The sequence below is a fragment of the Vicia villosa genome, linkage group LG2, assembly GCF_029867415.1.
Source record: "Vicia villosa cultivar HV-30 ecotype Madison, WI linkage group LG2, Vvil1.0, whole genome shotgun sequence".
Lineage (NCBI taxonomy): Eukaryota > Viridiplantae > Streptophyta > Magnoliopsida > Fabales > Fabaceae > Vicia > Vicia villosa.
The window spans coordinates 19,679,506-19,693,670 of NC_081181.1; the positions used below are offsets into that span (position 1 = coordinate 19,679,506).

General features: G+C 32.3%; 2 protein-coding genes across 3 annotated transcripts; one reads left to right on the forward strand and one right to left on the reverse strand.

Annotated features, from left to right (window-relative positions):
- The first annotated feature begins 323 nt into the window (after window positions 1-323).
- On the forward strand, window positions 324-4,489 carry LOC131649494 (uncharacterized). 2 transcript variants are annotated; one of them, XM_058919256.1, is made up of 7 exons: window positions 324-493; window positions 568-709; window positions 800-901; window positions 1,383-1,510; window positions 3,219-3,499; window positions 3,581-3,665; window positions 3,767-4,489. In XM_058919256.1, exons 1-7 carry the CDS (start codon window positions 386-388, stop codon window positions 4,202-4,204), a joined length of 1,284 nt encoding a protein of 427 aa, XP_058775239.1. In that variant the 5' UTR covers window positions 324-385; the 3' UTR covers window positions 4,205-4,489. The 2 variants fall into 2 exon arrangements, with proteins under 2 accessions (XP_058775239.1, XP_058775238.1); XM_058919255.1 differs by having other exon boundaries at window positions 324-499; window positions 3,767-4,488.
- A 60-nt stretch (window positions 4,490-4,549) lies between these two features.
- LOC131649495 (uncharacterized) lies at window positions 4,550-5,669 on the reverse strand. Its single transcript, XM_058919257.1, has 2 exons — window positions 5,538-5,669; window positions 4,550-4,967 (listed from the first exon to the last, which is right to left on the reverse strand). Exons 1-2 carry the CDS (start codon window positions 5,591-5,593, stop codon window positions 4,733-4,735), a joined length of 291 nt encoding a protein of 96 aa, XP_058775240.1. The 5' UTR covers window positions 5,594-5,669; the 3' UTR covers window positions 4,550-4,732.
- Between the last annotated feature and the right edge of the window lie 8,496 nt (window positions 5,670-14,165).

Below are 14,165 nucleotides of genomic sequence, written 5' to 3' on the forward strand. Positions count from 1 at the left end.
CAAAGAATTATCAGAGTTTTAGCGGAGCGGGACAAAGTTTTAGACCTAAATAGTTCAATGTCCGCGGACCTTCCCCGTCCCGCCCTCACTTTTTCGCGGAGCGGGACAAAGTTTTAGACCCGCACTCTCAAATATGCTCGTCCCACCCCATTTTTTTCAGACTTTTATGGGACGGACCTAAATAGGACGGATGTCCGTTTGCCACCCATATATTTTAACTTATAATTTGCAAAGAGAAATTCAGAATTTTTAAAATTACATTTAACACCTTCCTATTTTGAATATTTATTTTCCCAAAACTAGTTTCCCCTCCACCACACCCTCCTCATTTGAACTTTCTCCACTCCATTCCCAAAAATGTAACCAACCAAAAGAGAGTAACAAAATGTCTTCACCATTTGGATGGTACGGTCCTCTCATAGACCTCTGCAACGCCTCTCACCACATAGCTGAATTCGTTCAACTTCTCGTCTTCGTTCACCGCTGCTTCCCCGTTCAGGTTTCTTCCTCACTCTTTCCCTTCCTCACATTCCTCCATTTCTAATCATCATTATTACTAATTCACAGTACAAATCCTCCAAATCTGGAAAAGACCTAACGCGAATGGACATTCAAGTCGGGGACGATACGACGCCCTTTTTTGGAGTTTCTCTTTGGCAGAGTCAAATGGGGTCAATGGTTTCGGCTGGAGATGTCGTTTTGTTACAGAGTATGCTATTTTTATTCTATTTAACTGTTATTGGATTTTGAAATTGATTTGAATGCGATATCTGAGTGTTGTCGTTTTGAAATGTGGCAGATTTCATGATTACTAAATTCGGGGGTGTGGTTGAAGCTAAAACTGTTCAGTGGTCTTCCCTGTTTTGCTTGGTTCATCCTTTCCATTCACTTATTTCAAAGGGTCTGTACTTTAAATTCTGTTTATTTCATATTCTTCTGTAGACTATCTTGATAGGTCATCTGGACATGACCGACCGTCTACGAGGGTCTGTAAGGCGGACTACTGCACGCGGCCTAGAATTTGCCACAGTCTAACAGTGGCGAAATAGGGCTCATAAAATATTTGTCACGGTTTAATTATGGCAAAATAGGGCCCTTATTTGATTTCTTACAATTGAACCGTGACTTACCTTCGTAAGACCTCCAAAAACTTAAGACGGCACTGCCTCTGGACGACTGCTGTGATAGGTGGTCCACGGTGGACAGGTACTTGAATCATTTGCTGTAAGGCGGTCCACCATGGAACCTTCCTATGAGAAAGGATAGATAGTTAATTAAACATTTTCAGACGCTTGGATTTAGGTGCATTCATAGGAAATCGCGTTAAGTATTGGAATATCAACAATATAGATTTGATATTTACAATGTACTTTCTTGAGCAGATGTTGAAGAGATGATAGCAGGTTGTCGCATTGGGACGACAGCAACGAAGGAGAAGTTAAGTAGGGTAATAAAGTGGGTGCGGAAGTCTCGGACCACTATCTGCGACATCAAGTTGCAGTCTAATCAAGTACTCTTTCTATTTGCTTTGTAGTTGTTCCTTGTATAGTCTATAAAAATTCAGAGTCTAAATTTACATTGTGATTGTGTTCATTCTGGATTCTAGATGAATGCCTTATCAGTGAGTTCTAATATTGTTATGATTATGACTGCATTAGTTTTCTGTTCTTGGATCACATTATCCTGTTCTGGTTATGCTCAAAGTTCATCTAGTGCAATTTTTAGTCATGCTTGCTGTTTAGGGAATGCATTTGGTTGTTTTTTTCATTTTTGTAGAAAATTTGTGCCAGCGATGTGTTTTATCATTGTTCATTAGCATATTAAACAATAGGTAAGTAAGCTTGAGGTTCAGGGATCTCCTATAAGAATGAAAACCATCATAAAAAAAAGTTTTTGTTTTATATGTTAACTTATCAAGGGAATGAATAAAGATGTTTAGAGAGTAGAAACATATCTGAATGCAAAAAGAAAATGAAAAATACAATGGAGTTGTGGAATTTGATATTCCAAAATATGTATGCATTGATCTTACCACTCTAAAATGGATTCTTTAGATGTCAAATAATACATACATGGTTAATTACATATGTAGGCTCACATGTTAAATAAATATTCAATAGAAAGCACTTGTAGATAAGTGCAACCTCAATATTTTTAATGAGTGTACCAAGGTTAATCCAGAGTTCAGTGTGGTGCAAATGGGAGAGTAACAACTCTGAAGTACAATTTAAGGACATTAGACTCATTAGACTAAAATAGTTAAATAGTCTAGAGGGCTTGTGCAGTGGAATTAACCTCGGGAGGTTGGTCAGGTTGGCCCTAGTCTTCTGTTAGTCATAAAATAGACTTTCTGTGGCGTAGAATGAGAAACTAAGTTTAGTGCATATGAAGTCATATACGACAAGGAACGATCTTAACAATATTAGTCTGTAACATTCCTTGATCTTAGCTTTATATGCGCTAACCATAATTGACTACGAGAAGTCAGGCCAACATGATCAGGCAATCGAATCACTCAAACGGACAAGTATTTGTTGGACTCTCATTAGTACAAATAGAGAGTAAAACTTTCAGTAAAACTCCTGCAAAGAAGGTCTATCTCACTTAGACATCTGAGTGTCTTTGTTAGCACGCCTTCCACCAGAGCAGTGATGTAGGATCCAATTAGCTAGGAAGTCAACTTACCGAGTTCCATACAGGAGCGAAGAGTATCTCACTAAAAAGACTGAGAAGATAGCTTGGGAGTTCGAAAATATTACTATTAACACTTAACACACTACATCTTATGGCTGTAGTTATGTTACTAGATTTCTGGTGTTATAAGCTGCTTTTATCACACATTATTATACAGTTTAGAGGAAGTTAGGTTCTCTGTTGTTTGAAGATTCACATGATAGCATAGGTTATTTAGATGAGACAAAATAAGTACAAGTTTCAAATCTGTATACTTGTGAATCATGTCTTAGATTTGAGGAGTGAGGTTGTGTCCTTGTGTACATTTATTGTTTTGAAATGTTAGACACCTTTGGTGTTCCTAATTGTGTAAGCTAGCAAATCCTTTATGTTAACATATCCATTTCATACCTATCTGTTTAATTGGTTTTCTATTTTTCATCAACAAGCTGATTTCCTTTGCTTTCAAACACTACTCTGATCAATATGGCTTTTCATGTACTGTGTGTTTTAGATATACTAATGCATCCATGTAATGTACACAGAAAATAGAGTACCTGCCTAGAAACTGGACAGTTCTTGAAGAGAGAGAACCTAAAGACTGCTGTTCACTTATGGAAGTCTCTCAGCTAACAACATCGTGCAAGACTATCGTCCTTGCATCGATTTGTGAAATTGTTCCATTACGTAACGCCAAGACTTCAGGTGATACTGTGAATGAGAAGATTTTCCTTAGTAGGAGAGTTTGCAAAGCTGAGAATAATAACTTGGTGGAAGATCTCTTATGCACTGGCTGCCAGCTATGCGGTTCACCCTTAGGTTCAGAGTATGACTTTAGACGATAACTTAAGCTTTGTTATGTCTTCCATTAATATTATGATCAGTCATAATTCTTTCCCTTTTTCAGATCTGAGCAAAATGATTTTCCACTCGTTTGTTCGAAAAGTTCAAGCCGCCTTCATGCAGTATGCTCGATATATAGGCCTTTCATGGTAAATATGTATTTTTATGCATCTCATTTTCACATGGCGACTTCTTTAAAATAGTAATCTTGGACGTTCTTAACATTTCTTATTGATGCAATTTTTCGCAGCTATATGTGTGGGATGAATCATACTTCATGCCAGTTCTCATCAAGAACAAGGCTGCAGAAATCTTATTTGGAAACATGAAGGCTGAAAATGTATATTCGAGTTATAGAGAGCAAAAGCTTAATCAGAATGGTCCGAAAAATATTTCCAAGGAGAAAGATGCCGATGAAAGACTTTCTAATAACCCGAGACTTTCTCGAGAAGGACTTCCCGGTGCCAGTTCATTAGAGGAGGGTAAGAGCATGCAGTGGGAGGAAAAGCATTGGCTTACTAAACCATTCAACTTTTATCATGTCTGGTTAATTTTTCTAAAATTATTGCTGAAACAAGGAAAGAACAGTCCTCTAAAATTTGAGATCCTTGTTGATCCCAACATCGACGTTGAAAATGGAAAATTTGAAATGGTTTCTGCAACATTGCCCTGTTTTGGCACCAAGTGACAACATTTCCGTTTCCCCTTCACACCTTACAATTTCCAAATGCAAATTCCCGAATCTTATTGCCGAGTTCCTTGTACTTAAATATGAGATCGATCTCGTTATAAACATTGTTAGGACACCACACAAATTTACCGTTTACAATTGATAAAATTCTAGTACAATTTTTAACACCATCCTCTAAATGGTTAGTTTGTGTTGGTATACAAATTTTCTAAGAAATGTTAGTTGCTAAAGAAACAATGTCCAATGTTTAAAAATCCTAATTTCAGTGAATTGTTATTTGCAATTTCTTCCAATAACTTTAACTAGGAAAAGAAAGAATCAAACATTTCTGAAATCTGTACAAAAAATAAACTAAGAAACTTTCTCATTCAGTTATTCACCTTTTGTTGTTTAAACTGCTGTAGCATAAAGGCCAACAACATAGATAAAGCACATTTGATCATGGTGCCATAAAATTTCATTTAGTTTGTCACAATTGTATGACCATACAAATTTGACAACAATGTTAACATCAAGATATAGAGATCATGAATCAGTATTTGTCTCATCCAACAAAGTTTCAGATGCAGCATTTTGAGCTTCAAGTAGCTTCATTTGATGCTCTGCATGTTCCCTTTCACACGCTGTAATTCCCATAATAATATCCAGCATAGTTCCGGTAGTGCCAAAAAATACAAGAGGTCCAAGAGATTTACGCTTAATTCCTACCGGAATTGCCAGCAAAGCTCCTGCCACAGAGAATACCCAAGTTCCCAATGCACTGCAAATTTTCTATGTTCAGTAACTAACTAACATTGCTATAACACGATTCACCATTGAAGATGTCATTTGCAACATAACAGAAAATCAAACTTAAAAGGTAACGAAGGAAACAAATAAAATAAACAAAATCACAGAAGAATTAAGAACAAACTTACCACACTCTCCCTATAACTATGTTCTCCGTTCTATAAGTATAAAGCACGGGTACGACACTGATCCGTTCACACGTTGACACCGATAACAATTTGAAAAAAAAAAAAAAATTAAAAATAATCACAAGTATCAGTAAAGTGTCGGCATCTGTCAGTGTCAGATGTCACGGACACACACTTTTTTTCGGAGGTGTCGGTACGTTTCCCCCACTTAGAAGCTCACTAGATCGGCAAACGTAACCAATTGAATACCCTATCTAGCGTACTTGCTGGGGCTTAAGGCCCAAACCAGGTATCTAATCTAACAGAATTGTTTAGAAAACACTGAATTATAGAATTTACAGAATCATAGAAAATGAAAGCGACGAATCGGTTATGAATGGTGAGAAAATGAAAGGGAGAGGAAATAGACTAACTTGGCAACAGAACAGTCTTCGAGATGCTTTACATTTTCTTCACCTCCTCCTCCCATTGATGAATGAATAGCGGTAGCTAGGTTTTTCAGTTTCAGTACTCGGCTACTCCGCTGGTGGCTACATCGATCTAATATTATTTGCTTATAATTTCTTTTATTCTTATTTGCAAATATTTTTTACTTTTTTATTTTTTTATTGTTTTATTATTATCTGGTAAAATAATATATTCTTTTTTATTTTTATTAGATTAATGAAAATTAAACATCCTACATTATAATGTTTAAGATGAATATTCATATATTTCTTCGATGTATAAAAGAAGAAGATTTGAGGAATGAGTTTAATAGTTGTGCTTGTGGTGTCATGGGAATGTAAAAATAATTTACATTGCTAGTGTGCGATTTTTTTTTAAATTATTAAAATATAAATAAAATTTCATTGAAATGTATTAATAGTGTAAAATAATTTTACAAATCAGTTAATCATTTATATTAAATATTAGGAAAATTTTAATTTTTTATTTTAACTATTTATAAAATAATGCAAACAGATGGTGATGAATTGATAATGTAAATCTTTTTACATCAATATCACATAGTAATTAATCTCTTTGGATTAAATATATTTTTTATCCTTATAAATATCTCAAATTTTATTTTTAGTCTCTATTAAAAAATGACATAATTTAGTTCTTAAAAATATTTATACTTTTAGGGGTGTAAGCGGATCAGAAAAATCCAATTAAATCGACAATCTAAACCAAATCAAACTGAAATAAAACCGATTGTTATTGGTTTAGTTCTAAAACCAAACCAATAAAAACCGATATGATTTGGTTTGGCTCTCAGTTTTAGTTTTTAGGAACCGCCAAACCGATGAACCGAACCAATGGAAATAATGACGCTCTAAATATTTTATTCCACCCATAATTAAGCTCACTATGTTTTTCCTTCTAGTTTTGTTACAAAATGGTTTTTATGCGTGTTTAAGATGTGATACATGTTAATTGGTGTGTGTTTTGTTGTGTTCTATTTTTTAAGAGCAACTTCTAATTTGTTTTAAAAAATAGAGCATTAAATAAATGACATGAAATGTGTTATTTTAAAAAATAATAGCATAAAATACAACAAAAAAACACGATATTGGAGAATATACTAATGAATATAATGTTTTAAAAAATAAACATGGTAAATCGATAATCCAAACCAAACTAAACCGAATCAAACCGGTTAGACGGTTCCATTTTTGAAAAATGTTGAAAATCGAACCAAACCAATCCAATAGAAATATCATCGGTTCAGACTTTTTTTTACCAAAACCCGGTCCAAACCGATTCGATTACACCCCTATATGCATTAAGTTTTAGTCCCTATTATTTTCTAAAACTTTAAAAACTATTTAATTATCTTTTAATTTATAAATTTTTAAATATTTTTTTTATACATGTTTTGAATACCGTAAAATATTTATTTAGAAAATTTTAGAAATTTTTATAATGAGAAGAATTAAATATGAATTTTTTAAATTTCAAAAAGTTAATGATAAGAGTAATGAAAATCTCACCTTAGAAATCAAATTTTGAGTTACTTGTTTTTCAAAGAACTTTTAAAATTTTCTAAACATGTTTTTCAAATACTCCTCCTCATACCTAACAATGTTGGGCTTGATGGAGCGATATATGTAGTAGGTGGTCCAAATTAAAAATTATGATTAACGATTAAATTTGGCTCTATTTACAAAACTGATTAATAAAGTGAGAGTTGCCACTTTTTATAAACACTTTTCAAACTCTATTTTTAATATATGTGAGACTTCATATATACTATCTAACAAATACAAAAGAATTGCATGATATACTAGATTTACCTTTCCTCTTCAAAAAATTTACACTGTCTTTTAGTCTAAGAGGTAATTAACAAATGTCTACCATTTATTCACTTCTCTTTCGATCAACATTTGACACTTGGAAGTCCAATTCTTCTTCAATTCAAAATACATTCCTCTCTCTCTCTCTCTCTCTCTCTCTCTCTCTCTCTCTCTCTCTCTCTCTCTCTCTCTCTCTCTCTCTCTCTCTCTCTCTCTCTCTCCAAACACAAATGGGTTAATAGTTGATATTTTTTCTCCCTCTTCAAAGAAAACAAAACATTTTTCTCCCTTTTACCGTCTTCTTTTTCTGAATCTCAAATATGCAAAACCCAAAGCTTAGGATGAAATTATTTTCCTCACTAAAGCCTTTGATCATCATGGAATCGCGTTGATAAATGAATGAAGTTCCTGAAACTACCAAACTCTGTTTCGATCTGCCATATATACCCCGCTAGAGATTATATGATGGCTAAGGAAGACACTTTCTGCGAAGGCCTGGTTTTCTATCCATGGTGAGTGTTTGTTTTCTTTTTATTTTTGTTTTAAGGGTTTGTTTTCTTTTTATTTTGATTTTAGGCTTTAGTTTCATAGTACATGGTGAGTGTGAGAAAAAAAATTCAAGGAGAATGATTTCAGGGTTTTATTTTAAAAGATGAAGCATTAGTAGATGGAAAATAACAATTTTTAAGTATGTGTGATTTGCATTTTCAATGAATAATTTTTCAATAACGTTAACTATGTTTTTTAATTTATTTTATTTTGACAGTATCTTTGAGTTATACATTGAAGAGGTTAATGTAAGGTATGGTAAAAAAGATTTTTATAAGCTTAGGTTAGATTGTGATTATATGGTTTACCATTTCATTTTATGTGTTGGGTGAGTGTGTGTATGTGTGTTTTGTTAATTGTTAAGATTTGTGTATTGCAGATTGATCAACATCCTTTCTATTTTATTTTTTTTGTTATTATTTGATTTTTTTCATCTACACAGAGGAAGTATGAGATATCAGACTCTTCACAAGGTTGGTGCAATGTTTGTTTAAACTTTGATTCCATAGTTGCTTTTGGACTGAATTGACTGTACATTTGCCTTTTAAGACTATCAAGATTTTGATTTATAGATGTATGAATTTTCTAGGTATGTTTGTGTTATTGGATTGGATTATATGGGGTATTTTCATTGTAAAACTAGGTCAACTATTTTTTACATATTATGATTGCCATAAAAGCCATTCTACTGTTGACTACCTTAACATAGATTCAAACCTAATTAAATAGGTTGAATGATGATATGATATTGCAGATTCTAGGATCATTTGAATTCATAGAACTGATTTCAGACTATTTCCTTTTTTTCCATTATGACTGAAGCTATTAACTCAAGGCATCCTGCCTGATTTTCCATTCATTTCAGTTTTCATGTTATTCTAGTTTTGATTTCTTTGAGTTCAAAATATATAACACTAAATTACATATAAATTTTTAGGTGATAAGTCAATGATAAAGAAGAGATACATGACACCTTCAAAGCCGAGTTTCATAAGCTTATTTAGTTTTACTTCTGTCATTAGTCATTGATTTTTTTAAACTGATGTTATTTGTTTCAAGGTTTCTCATTTGTTTGAAATGATGATATTTGTTTCAAGATTTTTCATTGAAATAAAAGTAAATTACATGAAAAACTTACTCATTACAACTAATTGATTTCTACAAAGTGTTCATGTAAATGGCAGTGATACTTGGACCAAAGTTAACAACAATAAAAGATAATTAAGTTTGGGAGTAGGAATTCTTCAGGTTTCCTATATTAATTGGTCTGTTTATTTGACGCTTAATGAATTAAATATTAGCAGTAAAAATCACATATATTTAGTTATGTTTACGTACATAGATACATTTAGATAAATAAGTCCTGAGTTATGAATTTCACACTTTTTTACTTTGAATAGTAATATATAGGAGCAAGGTTTTTACGTGTCATTTAAATGATGTAGAACTCGTATTGAGCCATAAAAAATAATTTGATTTCCTATTTTTTAGGTTTTGAAAACTCCTTTTCTTAGTTAAATCTATACATTACAATCTAACTGTATTTTTATGGGATACCATGTGGATGTTTATTTGAATCGGCAATTTTGTTTGAGGTGGATGTTACCATTTTTCATTCCTTTTTAATTTTCTAGCTGTAACCCTTAGAGTTTCCTCATGATATTATTGATAACCATTGTAATGACTTAGATTTAAGAAGTTTGGTTTTTAAATTTAAATGTTTGTAGAAAGCATTAAGAAGAAATGAAAATTTCATAACTGATTTTGGAAATGTATACGTCGTTGGAAGTTAGCAAAAGCTCATGCTTGCTCAAATGATGCTAGAATCCATCAATTAGTAAATCATTTGTAAGACAGTTGGTGTTTGAACAAATTCAAATTGAGTTCACATTCATAAATTCAAATTGTTCGAATGATGCATTTTCTCATATTTGGCTGCAAGAAAAAATATAGTGGAACTATGTAATATAAGTACATTCTACACATCGAATTCTCCTCACAAGTTAAATATTTGATTTTGCTGATAGAAATATTTTTTCTCATGATCTAATAATTCTATAGGACGTTGTATGTACTGTGCAAGAGTTGTAAATAATCCATACATAGCCGCTAATGAATTAGTAAAATATTACCTCAGACTAATGGAATTTACTAATGAGTTTTATCCTTCATGCTTTTGAAGCTCATGTATCATGTCCCTTATTCACCGTCATGCATTGTTCTTAAAGACTCCTCTATCTGCAGTTCAAAGATGGTGGCTAAAGTAGAAGTTTGGCTAAAGTAGTTATTTTTTAGAATTGGAATAACACCAAGTAGATATTTTTGTGCTTTTAACCTCCAAATACAAATTGGTTACAAAGAACTAAAATATATTTTGGTATGAGTAATGATTTAATTGTTATTGACCATTTGATTAAGTATTGTTTGCATAATTACACTTTAGATTTATTCCTATTAACCAATCATATATGAGAAACCATTTTCTTTTTAAATTGTTCTTTCTGAAAGCTACACACTTGCAAGTTGCAAGGAAATGGACAATCATGTTTGATATTCTCTTTAGATATTTTTGTGCTTTTAACCTCCAAATACAAATTGGTTACAAAGAACTAAAATATATTTTGGTATGAGTAATGATTTAATTGTTATTGACCATTTGATTAAGTATTGTTTGCATAATTACACTTTAGATTTATTCCTATTAACCAATCATATATGAGAAACCATTTTCTTTTTAAATTGTTCTTTCTGAAAGCTACACACTTGCAAGTTGCAAGGAAATGGACAATCATGTTTGATCTTCTCTTTAGATATTTTTGTGCTTTTAACCTCCAAATACAAATTGGTTACAAAGAACTAAAATATATTTTGGTATGAGTAATGATTTAATTGTTATTGACCATTTGATTAAGTATTGTTTGCATAATTACACTTTAGATTTATTCCTATTAACCAATCATATATGAGAAACCATTTTCTTTTTAAATTGTTCTTTCTGAAAGCTACACACTTGCAAGTTGCAAGGAAATGGACAATCATGTTTGATCTTCTCTTTACAACCATAAAATTGAGTCTATGTACTTTTGTAAAAATATTGTTTGTTTTCATTTTCATTTTTTAGAATGTGTTTATTTTAACATACTAATAAAAAAGTGTTACAAGTATATTTTGCACAAAGTCAACCCCTTCGAGATATAAGTCCTCTTATTCATCATAACTTAAAATATTTTATTTTATTTTAAACTTTTATACTTCCTTTTAAGTAGTATCTCTCATTTTTCTATTTTTTATTGGCTGAAATTATATAGCAAAAGAATTGAATTAATTACAACATCTCATGTACATCATATGGTTGTGTCTACATAAAGTCCATCAATGGAATGTTATTTTTGCTTTTGCAAAAGTTAAAAAGACAAATTGAGTGATGAAATAAGTATGTTTAAATAAGAGTGTACTTTTGAAAAACAAATAGTATTTGATTATATAAAAGAAAGTTTTTATGGTGTCTAAATAACATGTTTTGTGAAAAATATATATAATAATAATTCATTATTTCTATATAATTGAATGAGTGGAATATAAACTAAATTTAAATTATAAATTTTTATTGAACTTTTTCTTAACAATTAGATATAAATTATAAATTTTTAAATGTACGAGAGAGTAAAATAAAATTTTTAAAAATGTTTTATATGAATCAATTTATTAGAACAAAATAAGTATTTTATGAGTAATTTATCTTTTGTGAAAGAAAATATATAATTATGTCAAATCAAATATTAAATATAGGTGTATAATTGTATATTTTTTCTTTGTGAGATATAATATTACTATATTTATAAATTCTCAAATGGTTGCTAGATAATATGTACGAAGAATCAGACATAAATATATTAATAAAATTTATTTTACGGATTACTATAAATACAATACTTATTTAATTTTAATTTTAATTAATAATTGATTTTATTTGAGAGATATTTTTTTTAAAAGTATTTTTTTTCTATATTTCACAGATCCTTTTTTCCATTTGTATGAGTATTCAATACAATTGAGTTTATATTATGATTGCTCATTTTATAATTAAATAATTCATTTTAAATTTATATGCTTATCAAAATATATTTTATACCATATCAAATTAATTTACCCATGCTCCCATGTTACTAGTTTTCTAAAAAATAAGAAACATGTCATTTAGAAGGGGTGATCAAAAGTTTCTAGAGCCCTAACATAAATGATATAATAAGAAACTATAACAAATCCCAATTTGTTGAGATTATTATTAGTGAGAATTATATTATATAAAACATTCTGGATAACTAAAGATTTTGATAGTGAATCTATAAATGACGAAATCATAATACCTAAAAAAAAGTTTGGAAGGAGTAAATAAAGTACAAATATCACACCTTTATTTTAATTAACTTTTTGTACTCCTGTGTGTTATATTATATACAAGTTTGAGTGTGTTTACATTAATGTTGGGTTAGCTAAATTTTCTTGATTGTTATTTTGCAACATTTAATTGATTAAGTTATTTTGTCAATTAAATTATTCTTGTTTGAAGTTCCATTATTTTTGTATTTTTTAATCGATTAAGTCAACCATTTAAACAGTTTAATTAAGAAGAAGATATCCTCCAAGAAAAAGCATGGAAAGAGAGGGGACATGTATACTGACATGACATATATATGATAATAATCATGTGTATAATTACCATTTTGCCCTTATATTTATATTGAATACAAAAAATAGAATGTGTCACCTTTGTATAGTCATATATTATATTACTTGATCTCCTAGTATACTTTATAACAATAAACAAGCCTATTATCTTATATTGACTTATTTGAGCACGACTATACATTTTATAGTCATACTTGATAAAGAGTCTCGTAGATATTAAGCCCGTATATGTAGGAGAGATAAATCTCATATAGGTCACTTATTCCCCTCAACATAATTTGTAGAGTGTCCATCAAACCATCTTTGTGACCATCTTGTTATGGACAATTTTTAATTAGCAATAAAAAGTACTCAAATCTACATTTAGGATCCATAGTGATTTCATATCATAGGGTAATATACAACATTATCACTATGAGAATAACTCACTTACATAACATACTATATAGTATTTTTATGGTGGGTCAATCCAATATAATTATCACCCCTAATCTTTATACGAAAATGTAAAAAAATCAATGAATTGAGAGTATATGCAAATGGGAGAGGCTAATGTTTAGCTTTTTCTTTCTTAGAAGTTAAAACATTTTTTTTTTATAATTATTACTGATCGTACCTGATCAGAAGAATCGTCGTAGGCTGCTCGGACTGGATCTTCTAGGAAGGAGGAGGAGGGGGGTGTACCTGCAAGGTACTCCAATGCCAAAGTAAGTTGACGAGCAAAGGAGCGCACGTACTAGCTAAGAGTGAGTAAGAATTGAATACCTGACCCTCTAATCAGAGAGGGTATATATAGCCCCCAGCGCTGGGCCATGATCTCGCTATTGGGTTGGATTCCCAAGCCCCACTAGGAGACTGCCAGGTTTCCTGAGCGGAAATATCGGAGGTGCGTGTACGCCCTCTGTCCTGGTTAACCGCTCCGAAGTCCAAGGGAAGACGCGGTCTTTGAGGAGCCACGTGGCATCCGAGTTATTCGGAGGATTGGATATGAAAGAGCCCCGCGCGGAGCAGGGTCCTTGGCAAGGATGACGTCCGGGGGAGAGCTGACGCCGAGCAAGGGTCCACTCCGGGTAGGGTGTTAGTGCCGAGCAAGGCGTGTCGGGAAGGCACTGAACTATTCATGGGCCTCTGAGGCTTATTGGGCCGAAAGCGGTGTTGGGCCTAGCCTTGGCCCAGTCCAGAACAGGAGCCCCCCAAGTCGGAGTTTTCTGGTTAAGAAGCTGTGACTTTGCTTCTACGCTCGGACCCCAATTCTCGTGGTTGCTCGGTGAGTCGGTCCTCGTTACACAGACGCGCTCGGAGGAAAATCCAGTGGTGGGCGAAACGTCGCGCGTGGGAAGCACGCGTTGACGTGGCATAGGCAATGATGGCCTAGGGTCTAGGAGACGGCGCTTGTCAGGAGGTGCGACGTTTCGCCTTCCGAGCTTCTTTCCTATAAAAGGGGGGTGAAAACGTTCATTTGGGAATTTTCCTCTGTCTGTTTACTTGCTCGGCTTTAGGTGGACGATCAAGGGAACAATTTCT

Excerpts from the sequence above, each read along its gene's own strand:
- LOC131649495 (XM_058919257.1), bottom strand. The coding sequence starts at position 5,593 with ATGGGAGGAGGAGGTGAAGAAAATGTAAAGCATCTCGAAGACTGTTCT. Across the intron at positions 4,968-5,537 it reads GAAGACTGTTCTGTTGCCAA|TGCATTGGGAACTTGGGTAT; the intron begins GTTAGTCTATTT and ends GAAAATTTGCAG.
- LOC131649494 (XM_058919255.1), top strand. The coding sequence starts at position 386 with ATGTCTTCACCATTTGGATGGTACGGTCCTCTCATAGACCTCTGCAAC. Across the intron at positions 500-567 it reads ACCGCTGCTTCCCCGTTCAG|TACAAATCCTCCAAATCTGG; the intron begins GTTTCTTCCTCA and ends ACTAATTCACAG. Across the intron at positions 3,666-3,766 it reads CGATATATAGGCCTTTCATG|CTATATGTGTGGGATGAATC; the intron begins GTAAATATGTAT and ends AATTTTTCGCAG.